We start from the raw sequence: 22,782 nt of genomic DNA, 5'->3' as shown, positions 1-22,782 counted from the left end.
CAGATGACTCAGTCATCACTTTACTCTAACTCTTGCCATAGTCTACTCTCGCTAGTCTGTACTCCGGTCCATAGCAATATCTGGGTCCACTGAGTTCGATTAAGTCTGAGGCTAAGCGCTGCAAACCTAACTTATCAGCTGGAAACCCCAAAAACCCTCGGACACCACAGAGAAAACCAGGAGACGTCTGTCCGCGAGCCCCTGATCCAGTCCCACTCTCCACCCACTTGTCAGTTTACAAGCAGATAGAGGGTTCTGCACATCATTCAGGCGCGAGATATATGACCACTCCCTTCACTCTGTTCAATCTCACTCTTTTTATCTTTTCTCTCAATTATCTACTCATTTCTCACCGTGTAAGTTATTTTCCTTTTCTTTCTGGAACGGAGCGAAGATCAGGGCTCCGCTGAACACAGCTTCTCGCTACAGGGAGGATTTTAAGCCGGCCTCTGTCCTTCAACGGAGTCTGAATCCCTCGTCCGTCCCATCTGGGGTGCCAAAATTGTCGTGGAAATTATATTCCTGGTGAGGGGCTGAGCAAAGAATTGAGTAACAACCAACCGTTGTCTTTGAAGAATTTATTTAACAAAAGAGAGTAAACAGAGAAGTACTAAAACACATATACAGCTGGTCCAGAGACCTGCCGCCTAGGGCGTCATCGGGCGTCTGGCCCCGAGCAAATGGATGCATCATCATTTACACAATCTAGGTTTCTACGTTTTGGGGAACAGAGATCCTCTCTCAGCCTTGAATGAACATTCCATGAGAGGAGAGGAACAACAAGAGGGGGAAAACACCAAAACAATCTCACAGCTCTGACCTAAACCCTAGTAAATGTGGACAGACTAACATAAGAAGTATAGGAGAGGAAAGGTTAAGGATAAAAACACAATACATATCTATAACAATAATAGTAATAATAATGATAATATTAAAAGATCATACATAAAAGATTAAATGTAAGAGGACACAATTTTCTGCCATAACAAAAAACACACTGGACTTGTAGTTAGAGAACAAGAGCTGTCTGTGTATCAAAGTGACTAGATGCTGAGGGACAATTCAGTAGGCCTACTCTGGATATTTGTTGGGACTAAATTCTATGCCCTTGAATTTGATTAAAAACAGTACTGTTTTTTGACTAATTAAGAGAGAAAAATTAGCAAATTTTGAACAAGATTTTTCCTCCTGGGAATGGTCATCTTAAGATGACATAAAACACCCGTTAACACAGCAAATTTGAACAACGGGATAGAAAATAGCACATTGGATCCCACCACTTTATCAGTTTCTGAGGGGAAACCCTACACACAATAATTGCAAGAAAGGAAAAAAAAATAGGCTAAAATCTGTTGTACATATAAATAACAAATAATTGCACTGCAGAAATGTCAAAGATCCAGTATGCTTGAGGTCATTTAGAAACAGTGTTGAAATGGCATTGAGAGAGTACTGACAGATTTAATTATTTAACTGTAAAATGTCCTGGTCAGCAGCCTATATTTTGGCCACATATCTGCATTAACCAAATTTAAAACATTTTTGTTAAAACTGTTTATTAGAAAATGGAGTATATCAGCACACATATTGTAATTAGATTTCTTATTATCATATATATATTTATGTTGGTATATGCTTCAAAAATCCAGTGTGGGGGAGGCTCTAGACTGCACTGATGTCAATCAATATCAACAATGAACTTTATTTATATAGCAAATTTAAAAAACGATGTTGACCAAAGTGCTTTACATGGTAAAAATACAACATAAATTACAAGGTAAAGGTACAGCAATACAACATTAGGGTACACAGTATATCATAAACTGTTTGATATATTATGATATTATTAAAATCACCTAGGAAGATAAGTTTCTTAACTTGAAACAGTTTCTTAATTGACAAAGAAATGAGATGTGTTTTTAACATCAATTTGAAGCGTTCGAGAGTCTGGGCGGTTCTGAATAGAAATGGCTATTGTTCCACAGGTTAGGGGCAGATAAACCAAAGGCTCGATCACCTCTGGTTTTGAGCCTGCTTTTAGGTATACATTCAGGAGGAGATTGGCAGATCCCAGCACTCTAACTGGAGTGTGAACGTGAAGAAGCCCCATGAGGTAAGGCGGCGCCAATCCAATAAGACATTTAAAAGTTAAAAGCAATATAAAATCAGTCCTGCGGTGTTATGCCAGTGGAGGGAGCGCAACGTAGGTGTAATGTGGTCCAACTTTTTCTTTCCTGTCAGGAGGCAGAAGCAGCATTTTGGACTGGCAGCAGGCACTGAATGGATGACTTGTCAAAAGCATGCATACGAAGACATTTCAGTGATTAGCTGCTGATCCTTCGCTGATGTTCTCTTGCTTTCTCTTCTTCCATTAGTCCAGCAGGGGGCAGTAGTGTGTCGAAATCCCCCCTAGCTGCCTTCAGTGAGGTAGAAGAAGAGCGCGCCTGAGCCCCGCCCTTTACCTCGCCAGGATGTATTTTTTATTTCGCTGGTTTGTTTATGACGCGGTGCAGCGACTTCGCTAGCTTGACAGCTAACAGAGTGTATGCTGTTGTAAAAACGCGCATTTTATTGGTGTCTGCTTTCACGGGAGATGCTGTACAGTGAGCGAGACAGATTTAAAAGAGGGTAGAAAGATAGCAGTAGGCGTTGGTCCGCCGTACGAACAGATTGCATTTTGTTAGCCTAGCATTTGGCTAGCGTACTGTAACGTTATGACGTGACGTTGGACAGGAAAGTGGTTGTTTGACGACGCCTGTGCCAAGCGTTTTAAATTTAAACAAATATATTGAGAAGGCAGTAACGTTATATAAAAGGACGCGTGCATGTGTGTAACACCTGCCCTAGCAGGTTAGGCTTTTAGACAGCTGCCTAGTGACTAACTTTCACTAGCTAGCGAGCTAAACTCATGATAGCATGGCGTCAGATACAAGTGACACCGAGGAATTTTATGATGCTCCCGAGGACGTTAATTTCACCCCATCTCCAAAAGTGTAAGGAAAAACATATGATAATATCAGATTCACTGATGCACTGCTTATTTGATCTCATGTGCCTTTAGTTACAGCTAAATCTAGCTAACTTACAGTTAACGCTATATTTGCATACTACTACTTTGTATAGACCTTTAACTCTGCGGATTCAGAGATAAGATGCAAATTACTGTCAGTTGTGCATTGAAACCATTAAAGTGGGCTGTGCAGTGTTCCTCATAGCCGCCAGCTGTTTGATGTTAGCGCAGGGAGAAGTCTACCCCAACAAATAACTCGCATTAAATTATTCCTGAGATCAAATCGACTTTCCAAAAACATTGTTTGCTGTAATGCCAAAAATAAATTACTGGCTGCTACTGGTTGTGAGAGCTCGGGGTTTTTGTCTGTTGTGCACAACAACAACTAAAGTCAAGATTAACCAGGAAACGTGGCAAAAGTACTGTTATTAAATAGTACCACTTTATGGTGTTTTAACGTTAAGAATATAACACCAAGATTTAACTGTAAAACTCTGCCTCTTTCCTGTTTTACATTATGGCATGTGGCTAGAGGAGAGTTTATCATTAAGTATAAATTGTGGAGGCTACTGTAAATATTTATGCAGTACATTAGTCACTTAATATCACATAAGTTACATTTTATTAATCATCTTAGTAATTTTAATTTTTTAGAAACCATTATTTCAGGACATTTTGGCAATATCTGGTTGCCTTTTTAGTAATGATAAAGTAACATATACTAAAAAACATTCACCATCCTGCTAAATCAAAGACTCTTGTCTGTGTCTTGTCTTTCAGACTCAAGCATTCCTCTGCAACCATGTCGAGAAAGATTTGTTTACTGATAGAACAGGGCTGAAAGTCTGTATTTCATTTTGGGATAAACAAATTGTAATTCACAGCTGGTTGAACTGCTCAAGGGGACATATAAAATAACACCACATTTGGTTTCAGATTAGTTTTGTTTTAGGATGTATTTTAGACATTGACTTTCTTTGCATTTTTGAACTGTGTCCCTTTGTGCTTTTTAGGTCACCTGCAAAGTTTGTCATTCCTTCGCCTCAGGTATGTTTGTCTAAACCCAGCCACTGTTGAAATAAGGGAGTATTTGCTGAGTCGCGTTTGGAATGATTATTCTTACTAATGTTAATGTAACCAAGACTTGAAAATGAAGTGGAGGTAGCTAATACTGAGGGTTGGAATTAAATAAAATTTGATTGTATTGAATCTATAGAGGGATTTGTTGAGGTAGAGGTTGTTTCTAGTTATTTGTGACAGAATTTCTTTTCACATCTGATTTTTATGTAGCAAAATGTCTACCTGTTTGTTTAGTAATTTTAGGAGTTAGAGTTTGTCAGATTTGGACCTTTAATAAATCTGGGTATTTCACCAGCTTCAGGTATCAATGGCCATTTAAACTGAACCTTACTAAATCAGTACACTGACTGTTCTAACACAAAGTGTCTAGAGGTGACTGTAGTGTTTATAGTAGTTCTCCTTGATGTTAAGCCTACCTTAGGTAACTTCAAGGTAAGATATTGGTACCCTGTGGGAAAACATTATCACAGCCCATTTAGTAATGAGTTATTGACTGCAAATATTCAACCCTTTGCCTTGGTGCCTGCCTCCTACCGTGGTGATCTGGAGCCTCCTTCCCAATAGCTAGAAAAATTAAAATTAAATGTAAATGAATCATCTGGCTTGGTTGCTCTGTCTGCCCTTCCCACACAGACAGTTATAACTGAAATTTACATTACGCTTGCTCACGAGAGACTGCAAATAAGAACTACTTTAACACATTACTGAATTGATTCTGGAATGGACCCAGAAGTGAACCTTGCTCACAGGCCAGCATTCGCCCGGCAAAGTTAACTGAAAACATTTATTTTACAGTAAAAGGAAATTGCATTTACCCTCATGGCAAGCAGTCTCAGTCAAATGAAAAAGGCTAATTAAAAATTAGCTAGAGGAGAGAACTTTAAAATTTTTTAATGAAATATTCTACAAGTAGGATTCCGTTTGTCTGAGTATGCTTGGTGAGCCTTGATGTAAATGAAAGCTGACGTGAATTTTGTTATTTGTATATATTGTAGGCAAAAAACACATTTTTATTGTTTTCTGAACAGCTTCCACAGAGATCAGTAAACGCTGCACAGGATGTGAGCTGCGGAGTGGTCACATCTGAAACTCAGCAAGATGATTCCCTACTGGTATGGGTTCCTCTATTGTTGCACAGTGCCCCACAAGAGATAACTGATAAAACGGAAAGAGAAAAGATCTGTATCAAAATATTGGTCTTTCATCATATTATCCTATTTTGTTTTGTGTATTAAAAGTGTAAGTTTGTGTGGATCTCATAGATGTCACATTGAGACAATAATTATGATGGTATTTTTTAGAAATGGCATATCCTGCAGTTCGGCCTTTTGTGTACCATCCAGGTTTTCATGTGGGTATCGCTCTAGCTGTGAGTTTTAGCTTTGTGTTAGCGACTGTGACAAGAAAAAAAGGTACATGTACAGCATAGGCAGTAACATATTTCTGTTGTAGTTGAGCTGGATATGGGACCTTGCATCATAATTGGTGTATTTCTAAATTAACTGACTGTTACTTTCTCTTTATTACAGATCATTGATAGCATCATAGAGGAGAGTCAAAAGGGAAGTGTTGGTGAGGTGGCTCAGCAGTTAGATCAGCTACAGGTTGACGTAAGAGCAGAACCAGAGCCAAAGGAACAGAATAATGCTCAGGAAGTTCCTGTGGAGTATGCATCGCCCGCTCTCGAACCTCAGCTTGTCGAGAGGCCAGAGGAACTACAGGAAGATGCAGCAACAAACGAAGCATGCGCTGTACCTGCCCCTGAACCCACAGACCTCCCTGGGCCCTTAGTTGCCTCACAAGAAGGTGTTCAGCCCCCAGACATCACCAGCACTTTTGGACAGAGTCACCCTGATGAGGCTGTTGTGGTTGCAGAAGGGAAGCAGGAGCAGAGACCTGCAGATATCTTAGAACAGGTCCCATTTACAGACAGGCTGGCTGACTCGGACTCCTCTGGGCCTATGAAACCCCCACGGCAGTTCACAGTGGAACCAGACATTGTAGCCAGCACCAAGAAGCCCCCTCCTCCCTCGCGCCCACCCCCTCCGAGCGGAGGTCCTCCACCGAGACCGCCTCCACCGTCTTGGCAGGGTCTACCCTCCAAGAAGTCTCAGGAGTGTCTGAGGCCAAGTGGACTGGAAGGTAGAGAAAACAGTGCACAGTGAATGACACTAAAGTGTTGCATTGATCCAAAGTGTGTTTAGTTTACTTGACACAGTTACAAATACAGTAGTTAAAATGGAAATACAATAATACTTGACAGGGATAACATGGCAAAGTCCAGGACTTATTTCAATCATGGTCCCTGATGGTCCCAGATTGTCCTCTCCACAACAAGATGAAGTCAGCTGTCCAATGTCCAAAGTCTTGAACTCAGTCTTTAGGAATAACTGGATTAGAAACTGTTTTGAGGCGTTTGACATTTAGAGCAATAACCTTTCCAAGTTCTAGCTCCTGGTTTGCTTGGACTGGGGCAAAGCATTACTGAATGAATGAAACACCTGTTAGGCATCAAGTGTGAATAGTGTTTTAGATTAAAGAAGTAGAGAAGAACAGGTCAAAGCATCCTGTCTCTATTTGAGGTTTTACTTAACATAGCACAGAAATCTTGGGAAAATATCTTTCTCAATTATTATTCCATGATCAACTACAATAGCAAACCCCCACATGCAAAACAGACAGAGTAGATGAACAGTTTCAGGAATTGTGATGATGAAATCTGTTGTATGATTGTTTAGTGTCTGCGCTCAGTCAAGTCAGCTGTGATGCTCTGGAGCCCTCCGGCCTGGTGTCTCCAAGCAGCACTGTGAGGAGTCTAACCAAAGAGCTGCAGCATTCCTTGGATCTGGCCAGTGCCACCAGTGGGGACAAAGTGGTTACAGCACAGGTCAGTGAGGCTGCATACCTGAACCCTTTTTTTTTGGTGCGCATCCACAGGTGCTCAAAAATAAAACTTTATATGGTGAACCATATCTGTTGTACTATTGCTTGTGTTTTTTAGGAAAATGAGGATGAACAGGCCTCATCTGAGAGTGGAGCACAAACTCCAGGCCCTCAGCGTCCCCGTTCTAACTCTGGTAGAGAACTGACAGATGAAGTAAGAGTCCCTCTGCGTTTGATTTCATTGCATTTTATTCAGCTTGAATCCAAGCCATAACCCAACCTCTAGCACGTTCCTTCCACCAACCTTTTATGTACCAAATATATATGTGTGCTATCTTGAAATAGGAAATCCTGGCCAGTGTGATGATCAAGAATCTGGACACTGGGGAAGAGATCCCTCTCATCCAGGCAGAAGAGAAACTTCCTTCAGGGATTAACCCCCTCACTCTGCACATCATGAGAAGGACCAAGGAGTACATTACGTGAGCAGTTTCATTTCAGTTAGTGAAGCAATAGGCATTTTGGAGACCAGGAGAAACGGTGACAGGTTCATGCTTTAAATCCAAGAATAGGTGATGCTTTGTTCCAGTATTACAACATGCTATATACAAAATAAAATGCCAAAGGTGGAAAGACTATAGTGAATCCAGACACTTGACCATCCCATCAAGCTTCCAGGAAAAATCTTTTTTTAAAGCTTAATCATTTAAACACAAATGGTACATTTTGTAGAGGAAGTTGATCTGTGTTATTTTTTCCTCTCAGGAATGATGCAGCACAGTCAGATGATGATGACAAGCCTCAGGCTCCACTGGCAGACACAGATGGAGGAAAACTGAAACAGAAAACGTAAGGATTGGTGACTTCTTGTGTAGCCCGTTGCTGGAATAGACTTTCTTTCCACTTCTCCACATATGATCAAATATAGAATATAATAATTTGTTGTCTCTTATTTCCAACCAGAACCCAATTAAAAAAATTCCTGGGCAAGTCTGTGAAGAAGGCCAAGCATCTCGCTGAGGAATATGGAGAGAAGGCAGTCAACAAAGTAAAAAGTGTGCGTGATGAAGGTAAAAAAACAGTCATTTGAAGCATCTGTGCAGATGGTTAGATTTCAGGAAAGCACTACAAATCTAACTGTGTATAGCCCCTTTTCCATAATCAGTACCAGCTCAACTTGACTTGGTTTGGCCGTGCTCCGTTTTCCATTGCAGATAGTACCCTGAGATAGTATCCCTCAGTGTAGCCGATTGTTATAGCGACGCCACACACAACTGCGGCGACGTAATGTTCAGTACGACGCACACCAGCGACCCACGCACTGCTGTCTCTGGATTTAAGTTTAAAAGTTTCAACGTTACTCAGAATGTAAAGACGGATAAGTGGTGTGAAAACCTTACAGCTGTGTTTTCCTCTGCCGTTGCTGCTGCGGTCTGTGTGACGGCGGGACCAGAGGGTACTCTGAGCGGGCGGCTGGTTGGCCTTGCGAGCTCCTCCCGCGGGTTGGCGCAGGCATCCCCAGCTGCCACTTGCGAAGCTTCTCGACTCCGAAAACCTTCCAGCACATTTTTGTTCCACCATCACGTTTCGTAAAACTGTCAATATTCGAAATCTACACAGTTGATTTCTCACCTCAAAACTTCTCAAAAGTGGATTTAGTGATGAAATAATATATGAAAATTGTAAAATATAAAACTTTCTGTTGCTGGCTTCTGTCTGGTGCGTGCAATGATGATGCAGTGAATAGTGACGAGTCTCTCTGACCAGACAGCAGTCTGCCGTGTTTTCATTTTAGTATCGGCTCAGCTTGCTTGGAACCTCGACGGAGGTGATATGAAGGTACAAGTTCAACTTTTCCACAATGGAAAACCAAACAAAGGCGAGTCAAGGCAAGTTGAGCCAAGTCCAGCTGGTGCTATGCAGTGGAAAAGGGGCTTATGTTGATAGCAGTTCCAGGATTTGCCAATGCCAACACATGCTTATGAAGTATTAATGCGTCTTCTCATGCAGCAGAGGTTTTGATCATCTCAGTTTTTTGTTTTGGGTTGGGGGCTCAGTGTTCCATACAGATCAGGACGATCCGTCATCAAGCGACGATGAGGGCATGCCTTACACCAGGCCTGCTAAGTTCAAGGCAGCACACAGCTTCAAGGGTCCCTTTGACTTTGATCAGATTAAGGTTGTGCAGGACCTGAGTGGGGAACACATGGTAAGAGGATCTTAATTTTTGATTATTAACGTTTAAGAGAAGATGTGCTACAATGAACACTTGGATTACAGCATCTTTGTTGTTTTTCTCAGGGGGCTGTTTGGACGATGAAGTTCTCTCACTGTGGGAGGCTGCTGGCAACCGCAGGCCAAGATAATGTGGTTCGCATCTGGGTCTTGAAGACTGCTTTTGACTACTTCAATAATATGAGATTAAAGTACAACACTGAAGGTAACCTCGTAATCAGCAGCTCAGAATGTTTGTTGAATGATGAGTGTTTATTTTAATTTAGATGCTCAGCTTTGTCCACGGTAAGATTCTTTTTGTTTTGGCTTCTCCAGGTCGAGTTTCACCTTCTCCTTCTCAGGAAAGTTTATGCTCTTCTAAATCTGATGATCACGGGGTAAGTGAAATTGACAACACCTTTTGATTTTTGGGTCGTCCGGTGCAATGTTCTATAAGTCTTGAGACTCCATGTTTTCCTAAAGATTGTACTCTCATCCTAGGCAAGTTGTGTTCCAGAGGACCCAGAGACAGAAGATAGAAATGCCCCTTTCCGTCAAGTCCCCTTCTGCAAGTATAAAGGTCATACAGCTGATCTGTTGGACCTATCCTGGTCAAAGGTGAAGTCTCACTTCCCCCTCTTTATCGTTTTACCCCTCCTCTTCACACATTTAAGACACTCCCAGTATTGGTTTTATCTCCCCTCTTACTTTTTTCCATTTCTATGTCACTCTAGAACTTTTTCCTACTCTCCTCTTCCATGGATAAAACAGTCAGATTATGGCACATATCCAGGAGAGAGTGCCTCTGCTGCTTTCAGCACATTGATTTTGTCACAGCCATTGCTTTCCATCCCAGAGTAAGTTGAGTCACCTTGCATTAGTTCTCTCAGCACAAATCACACATCTATTGATTTTGGCTCCCAGACGGTATTTATAGTAACACTTGCTTCTTGTTTGCCAGGACGACAGATACTTTTTAAGTGGGTCTCTGGATGGAAAGCTACGGCTCTGGAACATTCCAGACAAGAAGGTGGCGCTGTGGAATGAGGTGGATGGCCAAACGCGCCTTATCACCGCAGCGAACTTCTGCCAAAACGGGAAGTATGCTGTCATTGGCACCTACGATGGTCGATGCATCTTCTATGACACAGAGGTGACCAGCTGAGCTACTTTCGTCTGCTAATGCATGCTTTCACTGTGTTATCAGTTTTTGTCGTGACAGTTTTATTCTATGTTGAATCAAATGTATTTTTCTGTTTGTAAATTCCTTAGCGTCTGAAATACCACACTCAAATTCATGTGAGGTCCACCAGAGGCAGGAACAAAGTTGGACGCAAAATCACTGGCATTGAACCTCTACCTGGAGAGAATAAGGTAGCATCTGATCTCCGCTACATCTCACATCTACAGTATGTGAGATGTTAATGAGGCATGTCAGTCAGACTTGTTAAATAACAAATTTCCTCTTTTTCCCCTGATAGATTTTGGTGACCTCCAATGATTGCCGCATTCGTCTTTATGATCTAAGGGACTTGTCTTTATCCATGAAATACAAAGGTTATGTCAACAGTAGCAGCCAGATCAAGGCGAGCTTCAGGTGAGGTTCCCCTTTTTTATAGTTTTGACTTGAGCATTTTGAAGTAGCCTTAACAAATCCCTCTCCATGACCTATTTGTTGCCTCTGAACTCTTCTTCTCATAGTTTCTTTTGTCAGTTTCACATATTAAAGTATGGTAAAGTAATGAGGCACATAGCGTCTTGTTTATATGTTGCACTGCACCTTGAACACAGACTGATTTACCGTATGATTATCTTCCTACAGTCATGACTACTCCTTCATAGTCAGTGGCTCAGAGGATAAGTACGTGTACATCTGGAGCACTTACCACGACCTGAGTAAATTCACATCCGTAAGACGGGACCGCAATGACTTCTGGGAAGGGATTAAAGGTAACTGCTGTGTGTTGTATTAAAATTATGTTTTGTCATCCAACTTCCTGTCTTAATTACTTTGGTTACCTTGATTTAAACTGACACTAAAGCTTTACTTATCTTTCAGCACACAATGCAGTGGTCACCTCAGCGATTTTTGCACCCCACCCAGGCCTTATTGTTCCACAAGAAGCCGGAGCAGACAAACCAGAAGCAGAGTGTAAGAGCCTGGACTCCACAGACTCTGAAACGATACCCTCAGGTATGTTTGCTTGAATTCATTCAAGGACAGATTTCATGTCATCAAGGCCGCCGTTTCAGTGCTATAAATAAACAATATTGTCCATCTGCAGGAGCCCTAAAGACAGATCACACAGAGGTTCTACTCTCTGCTGACTTCACTGGAGCCATCAAGGTTTTCATCAATGTAAAAAAGTACTGAGCACTACGGAGGTTGTCAGGTATTCACATTCAGGCCTGTCTGTCGGAGATCAGTCCTAAAGATGAAGGACAGCCCGTTGTGGGGGGCCATCTGACATCACCCAACTACCTAATTGTTATTACTCTGAGGCAAAGAGCTGAGCTGTCTGGAGCTTTTTTCGGGAGAGCAGGGACCCTAAAATGCAAGACGAGGTAATGGGTGGAGGAAATGGACTTCACAAAACAGACCAGGTGTGATTCCCTGTCACATTTCTATTTTTTATCTTTAATACCAAGCAACTGTGATTGGTTTGGCATTAAGAGAAAAAGAGAGCAGGAAATGCCAAGCTTTCGGGGTTTGAGCAGAAACTAAATCTGTTTAGATATGAGTATGTACATTTACAGCTGTATGGTCAAGAATCAGTACAGCAGTATAACAGTATGGGCACCTTACTTGTTTGTTTTGCTCCCACAGTTCAGAAAAATTAAGTTAACTTCTAAGTGAAAGACACTGTCCTAATGTCAGTCACACATTTCAATGTGTCTTGTGTAAAGAGTTGTAACCCTTTGTTTTGAAAGCAAGGTGGTTTATAACGTCATTTACAAATTTTTTGTGCCTAATGAAATCTAGATCGCTTTTCTAAATTCAACTTCAAGCTTTCCTCTAAAATATATCAAACATTTCAGCTGATGACATGATCTACAGTACAGGAAATCTGTATACGGTTACTAATGAATAGGGCTGGGTATCTTATAATTTTTTTTCAAACAATACTGGCTCGTAAGTACTTTTTTATAAATGTTTTTGTTCAATGAAAGCACATTTCATTATATAAACTAGTACTGTAAATTTAGTGTGTAACATTGCATACTTACTGCTTTTGTAAACAGAAAAAAAATAATGCTCTATTAATTTCCTCAATAAAAATCCATACAAACTTGAAGAATGCTTGTTAACCTTTTTTAACAATTCAGTATAAATATTTTGATACCTGGCCCTACCAATCATTTCCTCCCCCCACACACACACACATTCATTCATCACCAACAGTGATTTATTTAGTGTCAGAACTTTGCAGCCACATTTCTGGTTATCATTTTAAAAACAAAACATTAAAACAAAAATATATATAATTAGTTACAGTGTTCAGACTTCATCATACAAAAGAGTGCACTGAATCTTGCATGGATAGTGAAAGTTGGGACCAAGACAACAGACACACCAGTCTGTTTAAAAGAGCACTGCAGGAGCCAATGGATGACGAGGTCCAGAGTTGAGTCAATGTTTGCTCTTCTTTGTCTTCTTGTGGGAGCGGTGTGGTGACCGTGAGCTGGACTTCCCTGCCTTCCGGTCTGGAGATGGTGATCGGGAACGTTTGGACCATTTGGGAGACCTTGTCCTATTGAATGGACAAAAAACATATGGTAACAGATTGACTTCAACAGTAACAATCAGGATTTGATACATCACAAAAACATCTCATTGTACATACTTTAAAGGAGAGATGCTTGTGGATTTTCTGGTCCGGTCATCAGGATCTCTACTCCATCGTCGTCTTCTGTCCCCGTCTTCACTTCTTTTGCTCCTTTCTTTGTCCTTTCTGTCATCCTTTGACTTGTCTTTAGACTTTGATGTCATTGTCATATTCTTTTCTTCATCTTTTTCAAATTCCTGTAACAGACAGGGTAAAACATCTCAACGAAGTCACATGCAGATTCCATGTCTTTACCTGGTAGTGATGCTAACACCACATGGGACTGGCTTGTAACTCATTCATGCCTAATAGCCTGCAGGTTCTCCACAAGTGGGAGATGTTTGGTCAGTGTCAACCCCTATTAAACTCTTCCACCTACAAGTAATTGAGAAATAACAGTATTGCAGACTTGCATGTCTTCATAGCAACTTTGACACCTACTTAGAAAGTAATATTTTTTTGTTTTCTTTGTGTGGCCAGAATTATTACTGTGTTATAAGTACAGCATCCTAATTGATTTAGTGAAACCTCTAAATTGACACAGTAGAGCTGCCAGAACACCCGTTAAGTTTTTTGTTTGGACAAAAGAGCGCATGATTATTATTGGAGCAGGGTAAACTCTGTTCTTACTTTAGTAGACTGTGCTCTTTTCTTTTGTATGTTTAACACAAACAGCAGCTTAAACAACTGTAGCTTGACTTCACTGTAGATGTTGCACAACGGACTTAATCTGCAGATCTGAAACTGCCAGTTCTGTGGCTCTGTGGTTGCACCTTGGTGGTGTCTGGTTTTGAGCGCTTTGCATCGGTAACGCGTTTATTTTTTTTTTTTTACACTGTGCCAGTTGACTCGTTTCATAGTCTAATTTTAATGTACTGATAACAAGCACTTTTGTGTATTTTATCCCACACTGTTCTCAATTAAAGAAATATTTCTATTACACATGAATGATTCTTGCATTTTTTTCTTCAGAGACCCCTCACTGCAGAATACATACTGTGTGTAAATAATAGTTTCATTAACTGCCGTAATAATTTAGAGCTAAATAGGCAGTATTTATCTATGAGTATAATAAAATACACTAATAAAAAAACATCCAGTAGCCGACCTTCTGTAGCAGCTTGTTCCTGTAGTGCTCCACTTGTTGTTGTATGCTCATTCCAGACCTCCTTGACCTCTTGCCAGATTCCAGCTCATCTTGGATCTTCATAACCTTTACCTGTGTCAGACACATCTAATCAGTTGTGCGTATTTATTGTAATGTGATGACCATTTGTGAATTTAAAACAGTCGAAGATGCTACCATAGGGAGGCAGCTAAGTATAGAGCCATATGTGAATACAGCTATTAGCATGTAACAGTTTTATTCAGTTATTCACTGGTGATGAATTAAAATCACAAGAAAGTTAGATTTCAATAGTGTCTTCCTTACTAAATTAAATCCTATTTACAGTATTTCCATCCTGACTTTCCAATGTGGATGGGTGGAACTACAGCAAATAATATACAGTAGGATTACAACTATATTGTTTCTACAAATGCAAAACAAAAAGAAGTGCACTTGCCTCCAGCTCTCTCAGCCTTTTCCTTTTGCTCTCAGACATCTGAAAACTTCTGAGGGAGCTCTGGAAGTCTGCACTGTCATATTTGGACAAACTGCAGGACTCATCAGTGCCGTCACTCTCTGAGTCCTCGTCTCCATCCTGTGAGTTGACACTGTCACCAGGAGAGAGAGGAGAATGACTTATTTTCTTATTTGACTGTTGTATGTAAACTGTGTGTGCTTTTCACAAATGTAGATAGGTGATGCATTGATACCGCCCACAGAAGCCTTACCTTACATTTACTTCATCTTCACTGTGTTGCTCCACCACCATGTCCCACTTGGACTCGGTCTTGGCTTGGAGAGAAAGGAGAAAGATGAGCTGGATGATATGGGGAGGACTGATGTGATACAGAGTGCATCTTGACCGGTGTTACCTTGAGAAAATGCCCCAGTATCACCAGTCTTCTCCCACTTAGACAAAGGCAATCTGGAGAGAGGAACATTGCTCTCATCCACTAAGGAGGGGAAAATATGAGACAGCTGGGTCAGGGCAATACACAGGTAATCAAGTAAATGCTTTGAGTCACAGCATGATTACGGTTTTTGTGCAGGCCTGTTTGAATTAAATGCTTTTGATATGAGGTGGACTCACAGGGCATTCCATCAATGTCATCAATGGCGACTCCTAAGGGAACACCATCTATGTCGTCAACAGGGACTCCATCCAGAGGGTCCCAGCCCATGGGGCAGCCGTCGAGGTCTTCCACGGGGGTTCTGTTCAAAGGCAACCCACCTATAGGTGTGCCTTCCATTGGCGCACCATCGAGACGGCAGGATACTTCCTACAAGGAGACAGACAAGTGAACTCCATTTCCAAATTCCATTAGCAAAATGTAGTAATGTCTGTAATGAGCACATAAATATTCAGCTCACCTCGGCTGTCTCTGTCGGCTCCTCAACTGTTTTGGTGTAGCCCAGAAAGATGTTTTGAAGGTGGATTAGATAAGGCTCTGGGTATATGGCCCAGTCTTCCCAAGCTCTAAAACAACTCGTGACCTTTTGCTGTGGAGATAGGAGAAGAATTTTTTTTTCCTTTTCTATTGTTTACTGCAAATGTCCTTGTGTGTGAGGCAAATGAAAGCTATAATTACCTTAAACTGTTCAGCCTGCAGCCTGGCTTGTATGTTTTTGTGCGCTGCATTGAGGTCTCCAAATATCTGTGTTAGCTTTGCTTCAAAACTGCAAAGACAGAGAGAGAAACACTTTGAGACTGTCAGATGGAGAAGAAATAAAATATGATAAATGTGTTAAAGCTGAATTGAGGGAAAGCCTCTTACTATTTACGATAATATGATGCACCGGCTACTTTGGCACATGAGTTGTGCAAGATGTCTGACACGAGATACAATCTGGCAATCTGTGGGATTGAGGAGAGGCAAAAAGTGGAATATGATGTCAGTTAAATCATCTTTATGTAGACATTCTGTGTAACTTTGTTTATAGAAACACTTAAAGGAAGCAAACTAGCCTTCTTCTGAAGGGGTGTCTGAAGCAAGGAAAAAGACTCAGTGATGTGTCCCACTACTTCCTCTGCTGCATCTGCTCGCTCGAGACAGAATAGCATGGCATTGGCAATATCTTCTCTGCTTGGACTAAGCTCTTTAAGCAACGTTTCCAGCCTCTGTCTGTGCCTGAATGGTATTGACAGAAGCATAGCAAGAGGTCTACATTCAATTCACCATAAGTTCCTAACATAAATGTCATCATGCCTGCTAGAGATACTTACTCAGCTCGGAGCTGCCCTTTCTTCACCTCCTCCTCAGGGGAAGCATCCTCCTCCACCTCTGCCCCATCTTCACCTCTTTGAGAGTAACTGTTCAGGAAAGGGGGTCTCCATATGGAGCCTCCCCGGAACATACGAAAATCTGTGGTCCTCCACTCTGTCGGGGACTCTCCCTGTTGTAAGGATGAAGGCCAGGCACATGGATACTCACATACAAGACACACCACAGTTTAATTCTCATGTGCATGAAAGCATCAGTCGGGAGAGAATTGGGGTACTGAAATTAGTATTACTCCAACAGCTACTCCACATAAAATGAGATTAACAGCTAAAAGACAGTTTTTACTTCCTCCAGATAAACTCCTGGAGGTGGCAGCGTTTTAGAAACAAGGCTTTGCAGTAAAACATACCTGCAGGATGGAGAACAGCTTCCAGCGATAGTACACGTGATCTTGGCTTTTGTTGTCAAAAAGGAACCTGAGACAATAAACAATGAGCAAATTAAACATGTACTCAACAAGGTCCACTTACAAGACCAACACACAACCAGGTTCAGTAGTGCTTACCTGTAATCTGGATTGTTTTTCTCCTTGTTCATTATTACAGCTTCAAACACATGGCCTTCACGCACCACAAACTCTATCATCCTGTGAATAAGGAATAATAGATTCCTGTGTGGGAAAGAAGAGTGTATCAGACCGGGGTTTGTGTCACCACTCGTCTCTGTTTTCCACAGCATGAGATCTCTAATACTCTCTAGTACTTCTCTGTACACTGAACTAGTGGCCCATGCAAACTGCAGGCAGACTGTCAAATTGAATGCAGTTCACTCTAACTGTGCCGCTCCATGTCACAACATTCACCATTTTAAAAATGTAAAAACAAAAAGGTAACAGCCCATGGGATATCCCACTGTACAAAAATGCATAGTCACTGCCTTGTACACGGGGCAGACACTGCGTCAGCATATTTTAATCTTCCTGGGTCACTGTGTCCATGAAAGGGGTAAAAAAAAAAAAAAAATCACGGTATCAATTCATGAACACTGACAAAGGTTTTAAGAGCTGAAATCCTCAATCCAAACTTAACCTTGATTGTTGAGAAGATTCAAACTAACAAACTCACAGAGGCCAATATTGGCTCTGCGTGACTTTTGTGATAAAAAGATTAGTCTCCACAACAAAATCCATAAATGGTTGGTACTCAATTGTAAGGACACCAAAGTTAGGCCATTTTCTTAAGATGTAATGGTCTCAAAATGTAAACTTTTAGACAAGAACTAGAACAAAACATATTCAACACTTAATAAGTCAGCACATTTCCGCTGGTGGCTACAGAATAGCTACTGCTGAATGGGCCTTCAGGCTTGAAACCTCTCTGAACTGGAGCATCAGTGTCCAGTTTGTTCATGCGGAGTTGCTGATTATGTGTCAGATCTACCACTGCAGTTACACTTTTCACATTACTCACTACCCTGACCTGAAGCAGCACCTAAATTGATTTACAGCACTAGCATGAATCCACATCTGGGACCGTCTGACTTCGGTTAATATTAAATCTATCTGCCTTCTAGCTGTATCAGTCTGCAGTGTCTCAGCCAACCCATGGGAATCCCAGGGCTCAAAGATGTTGGTATAAATCGATGACAGTCATTTACATAGTCTACTGCTATTCACTTCTCACAATAACACACATTACTATACATGAATTATCCGAGGTATTTGAGCAGAGAAAATACAAAAAATACTTATGACATTGACTGTATGTAAATCTGAGGCCATGAGGACCTGACATCTATAATAAGAGCCCTTGGTCGTAAGTTGCAGATGTCAAAATGTCCACAAGTGTCGCAACACTCCAAAGAGTTTGACTTGTTTACCATGTCATATATTTAAAAGAATCAGTATGGACACAAGAACGGTGCACCACAGCCTCTGTCCTAGAAAACTTGTGTTATAACAGCTGGTCAGTCGTAGTAAGAAGAGTGTGTGTACCTTTCTGTTGGGATAACCACTTTGACTACGGCTTCGGACAGACTCTGTTTGTGAAGTCAAATCAAATAGTGAAAATATTAAAAAGTGAGTACTTGTACAGATGAAACACTGCAGGATACATACAGCATAGAAAACGATGATAGCATTCATAGTCAGTGAAATGGGGTGGGGGGTGGGGTTTGACGACACAGCTTTAGAAGTCCAGTAAATTATTCTAAAATACTAAACCATCTGTGCTAGCTAATTTATCTCAAATATTTCTAAGCAACAAGTTTATGTTACATTTTATAAACACACAGTCAAACTTGTGCATTACCATACCCTTGCGTCCTGTAATATGGCACTACACGGACAAGGTGATTAATTAAATGAACAAACATGCAACGGGATTCCCAGCTTTTTTAACAAATTAGTTTTGCTTCTTGGACATTGATTTATTTTTGCATTATTTGCAGAGAAAAAAAGGTCATGCAGAGAACAAAGACAATTTTACCTTGTCTAGATCCCCTTTGGACACGCCCAGCGGCTTGGTGAAGTCATTGCGGAAGCGATCCCTTGGCTGAGCATTGAAAGGCAGACCAGATGGGGGCGGCGGTGTGGCCCTCACCCCTACTGGTGTGTAGAGAGGCTGAGGTGGAATGCGAGCTGGTTTACCCCATCCAAGCTTCATTTCAAACCCCATAATTACTTTACCTACAGTACAAAATGTACAAAAACAAAATGGGGGAGTTGTCATTACAAAAACCTGCTATTGCAGCCTGTAAATCAAACCAATTTTAGGAGTCAACTGTACCATCAAGTGCAGCCAAGGCTCTCTCTGCATCTTTCCTTGTCATGAAAGCCACAAAGGCTCTGTTGGAGGTCCTGCAGCGCTCTTCATCCGTTCGGGGCCACATAATCTTCACACTGGCCAGTGGGCCATACTTACCAAACTCTTTGCAGAGGATCTCCTCGTTCATCTGGAAAACAATAAAAATCAACAGTGAGAAATATACATCTGTCCTGCGCCAAGCCAATCAAAGTCAGTGTTCGCCTTTACCTTTGGGCTAATGCAGCTTATGTAGAGGTTAGTGGTGATTGGCACTGTAAGGTCATCATATAATGCTGTCGGAAAAAGCAGGTTTGAGGTTAGCACAATATAGGTTAGCGATTTTCAACTTATAAGAGATTTATTTTCAAGATGGAATCTTACTTGATCGTCCAGACGGTATGTCCAGATCTCCAAATCCTCCTCCTCCTCCCCCTCCTCCACCAGGATCATTTTTCTTCCTTTTATGTCTTTCCTCACGCTCTTCTTGTATTCTGCATTTTTTTGAAACGTAAAAAAAAGGGTTATGTAAGCCACACAGATATCAACGGATTGAGCTGAAACATTATATGTGGCACATATGCAAAAAGACTTACAGCTTAAGTTCTTCTTTGAAGAGTTCGAGATTGCTCTTCTTCTTTTCTTCTGTCTTTCTTTTAAATGTCTGTTGATCAAACAGGCAGCCATTGTGGTTATTAGTACAACTGACTGATTATACAAGTGCACTGACCAAAGTGAGAGATCACGAGCAACATTTAAAGTGGAAGTAGTTTGCATTCATACTGAATTCAGTAATTTAGCCATTATTACACAAACATCAGAGCACAAACTTACAGACTTTTTGCTTTCAGCAGATGACACCGGTGAGACATGCTGGGGCACGGGGACAAGCTTCGTAGCAGGTCGATACAGCTTACTTTTCTTGACCTCTTCTGCTTCCTCCTCTGCAAAAAAAAGTATAGCAACTCCTGAACACTGACTAGCCAACAATGCATTAGGTTATAGTAATTCAGGTCTATACAAACAGGTTGAGGCTGCATTCTTGCCACTGTTCTTTCGGGACATCTGAATTAAGTAGAGAGACTGGCCTTCGTTCCAAGAACAACTTGTGCGAATTAGCTGAGTCTCAGTCTTGCTGCTGAGTTTGCAGTTAAGATTTAAATTAAAGGGATGTCTTTATGTGTAACAGTAAGTTGAGCAACTCCTCAGTATTGGACAAGCTTCATTTTTTTATTAAAGAAATACAGGCCTCCTGACTATGGGCCCCAAGAGTGGATGGATTTTATTGAACCCATACCAAAAGGTATGGGCACTGGAAAATTAAGATTGTGAACTATTTCACTACTGAGTCAGCCTGATAATAGTTTCGTAATCAGTTATCTTAAAGATGTCCAGGTAATTCAGTTTAACATTACTGGTACAGAAGATGATTTGTCTTCTGTCAAGCCATCTCATTAAGAAAAAGAGGAACACAATTGCAATGTAGCTGCGTCCTATCATGATGCTGAAGACCTAGCTGCTGACCTTTAGTTGCATTCACGATGCCCCCACGGACAAAAGTTTTCACTCCGCTTTTTTCACTGGTCTCAAATGACGCCAAGAATTCTTCAAAAACCTCTGCTGCTTTTTCTTCCTCCTAAAAAGTCACACAGAAACATGTACAGTATATGCATTATGTCCTGGTCCCAGTGATTACTAATATGCATTTATTACACATCTACGGATGTAGTTAATCTAAAAAGCTCTAAATCATATCCAATATTATATCATCCCCAACCTCCTTACCTTTTTCTTAAGCTGCTCTTGTTCTTTTTTCGTCCGTGTTTTGATTGGAGTAACAGGTTTTCCCTTTCTATCTGCCATGCTCAAACTGAAAACAAATAAATAACATACTAAATAATAATGAATAAAATATTAACTCTATTAAATTAATTTATAAATCAACCATATAAGATTACAAAAAAGAATGACTGTGGCCCCTCTGTTCAATCCCCTTCCTTTTATTATTTTTAACTCAGCCTTTCTATTGATTAGTTACAAGTTAGCATATTAACAGTTTCACCCATATGGTGTTCAGATTATTGTAATCCAGTTAAATAGTCTCAACAAACTCTGACATCCTTTAAGATGTGTGTTAAATTTCAGAGTCTTGCGAGAACAATAATTAGAAAGACACCTCCCTGGTCCTGTGGGGGACAGGGCAGGGCCCACATTGCAGACGTGCACTGAAGGGCAAACACAGCATTTTAAATCTGTGATGTCTGTTGAGTCACTTGATTTGACCCTTTTTTGGTCAGGTAATAGACACAGGCAGTGTGTGAGGAAAACAAACAAAAGGAGCAAAGCAAGATCGAGTGCTAAAACATATGGTGAGAGTGGATGGGGAATTGGGATACTATTCATAACAAGTTAGCTACAGCCAAGCAGACAAACTATTACATACTGTAGCGGTTTCAATTTAATAACACCATTCAATAAATATCCTGGCTTTCCTCTGCTGCACATGTAACGCGCAGGTTGTTTTAGTCCGTTTGTAGCACAAGCGGTGTTTAAAAGGCCTGGACTAACTATAAGCTATCACTGCACTTTGCTATCGTTAGCTAACATTAATTTTTAGCTTAGCTAGGACTCGAGTGGGATGGCTAGCTAACCCCTTTTGGATGAGCAAAGCTGAACACACTATTATCCAGTTAATCCCACAACCCGTAAAGATGCAAACCCCCTGTCTAATCGCTAACATCTGCTGACTCTGGATGCCACACCGAGAAAACAATCGTGTTAGCTAGCTAACGTCAACATTATAGTCCAATATGTTTTCTACTGAAACGTTAACGCCACAAACCACCGACTGACTATTAAACCACACTGCATGCATATAGCTCCATACCTTAGCTAACACTGCAACTTACAGTGTGTGTTATGTTATTGCTTCATCATTTTGCTTGCGACGGCAATTGATTTCTATCACAACATGCTATCAAGAGGCGAGATATCCGACTGGAGCTCCGGAGCGAGGACGCCTGCTTGGTGCGCTCGGTCCGCACGAGTCTGTCTCTGTCACAGTGTCTGCTGCGCGTACATTTTCACGAAGGAGACTCATTCTCATGGACATTTGGCTCTCTTAGGTAAAGACCTTGTGTGCATATTGCTACAGTTTATAGACTGTCCCCTTCCTTATATTCCCATGTGGTTGTGGCCATGTATGCCAGGAGGGTTGTCCTGTAATAACCAGCATTTGACCTAAGTTTGAGGTTTAAACGGGTTTTGTTGTTGAGAGGAGACCTGAATGGGTCTTACCATTGGTAACATGAGGTGCATGGTGGAATAAAGTGATTTGTTACCAATGTTTCTTAAATTACCTTCATTATAAATTATTTAACTGATGACAGAATTAATCAATTAGGGGGGAAATACCCTCAATACATAAGAGCATAGAATACAGTATATCAGCCAGAACAATTCTGATTAAATCATTTGTTTGCATGAATATAATCAGAATCAGAAATATCCCTGAGGGGAAATTCTTGATACATGTCTCATTATATACTAGACCAAAAAGTTAATAAAATGCATTGTTGCCATTCACTAAAATTATGCATGAAATATCTTTCATGCATTTTTCATTATGTTTTTTTCC

At 40.9% G+C, this 22,782-nt stretch overlaps 2 protein-coding genes across 4 annotated transcripts; one reads left to right on the top strand and one right to left on the bottom strand.

Annotated features, from left to right (window-relative positions):
- Nucleotides 1-2,452: 2,452 nt before the first annotated feature.
- wdr44 (WD repeat domain 44) lies at nucleotides 2,453-13,956 on the top strand. Its single transcript, XM_038707790.1, has 20 exons — nucleotides 2,453-2,993; nucleotides 4,024-4,057; nucleotides 5,119-5,202; nucleotides 5,620-6,232; nucleotides 6,829-6,977; nucleotides 7,092-7,187; nucleotides 7,319-7,455; nucleotides 7,739-7,822; nucleotides 7,937-8,043; nucleotides 9,031-9,182; nucleotides 9,275-9,413; nucleotides 9,524-9,585; nucleotides 9,689-9,805; nucleotides 9,922-10,044; nucleotides 10,149-10,340; nucleotides 10,460-10,561; nucleotides 10,669-10,784; nucleotides 11,010-11,137; nucleotides 11,247-11,381; nucleotides 11,473-13,956. The coding sequence occupies exons 1-20, from the start codon at nucleotides 2,917-2,919 to the stop codon at nucleotides 11,559-11,561; spliced, it is 2,736 nt and encodes a 911-aa protein (XP_038563718.1). The 5' UTR covers nucleotides 2,453-2,916; the 3' UTR covers nucleotides 11,562-13,956.
- zgc:163098 (uncharacterized protein LOC100037380 homolog) lies at nucleotides 12,577-22,360 on the bottom strand. Of its 3 annotated transcripts, none has more exons than XM_038707792.1 (24): nucleotides 22,055-22,360; nucleotides 20,931-21,015; nucleotides 20,670-20,781; nucleotides 19,980-20,089; nucleotides 19,742-19,809; nucleotides 19,530-19,639; nucleotides 19,377-19,441; nucleotides 19,131-19,296; nucleotides 18,831-19,030; nucleotides 18,338-18,381; nucleotides 16,910-17,014; nucleotides 16,754-16,820; nucleotides 16,347-16,516; nucleotides 16,089-16,284; nucleotides 15,898-15,977; nucleotides 15,712-15,799; nucleotides 15,494-15,622; nucleotides 15,213-15,402; nucleotides 14,995-15,075; nucleotides 14,851-14,914; nucleotides 14,580-14,730; nucleotides 14,123-14,233; nucleotides 13,033-13,211; nucleotides 12,577-12,939 (listed from the first exon to the last, which is right to left on the bottom strand). In XM_038707792.1, exons 2-24 carry the CDS (start codon nucleotides 21,006-21,008, stop codon nucleotides 12,819-12,821), a joined length of 2,685 nt encoding a protein of 894 aa, XP_038563720.1. In that variant the 5' UTR covers nucleotides 21,009-21,015; nucleotides 22,055-22,360; the 3' UTR covers nucleotides 12,577-12,818. The 3 variants fall into 3 exon arrangements, with proteins under 3 accessions (XP_038563720.1, XP_038563719.1, XP_038563721.1); XM_038707791.1 differs by having other exon boundaries at nucleotides 22,033-22,359; XM_038707793.1 differs by having other exon boundaries at nucleotides 16,089-16,251; nucleotides 22,033-22,357.
- Between the last annotated feature and the right edge of the window lie 422 nt (nucleotides 22,361-22,782).

This window comes from Micropterus salmoides, unplaced genomic scaffold (genome assembly GCF_014851395.1).
Source record: "Micropterus salmoides isolate LMB-PRFRI ecotype aquatic unplaced genomic scaffold, ASM1485139v1 Ms_hic_scaffold_9, whole genome shotgun sequence".
Lineage (NCBI taxonomy): Eukaryota > Metazoa > Chordata > Actinopteri > Centrarchiformes > Centrarchidae > Micropterus > Micropterus salmoides.
Note: the sequence above shows the minus strand (reverse complement) of the source record. Positions and strands in the feature narration are given on the sequence as shown.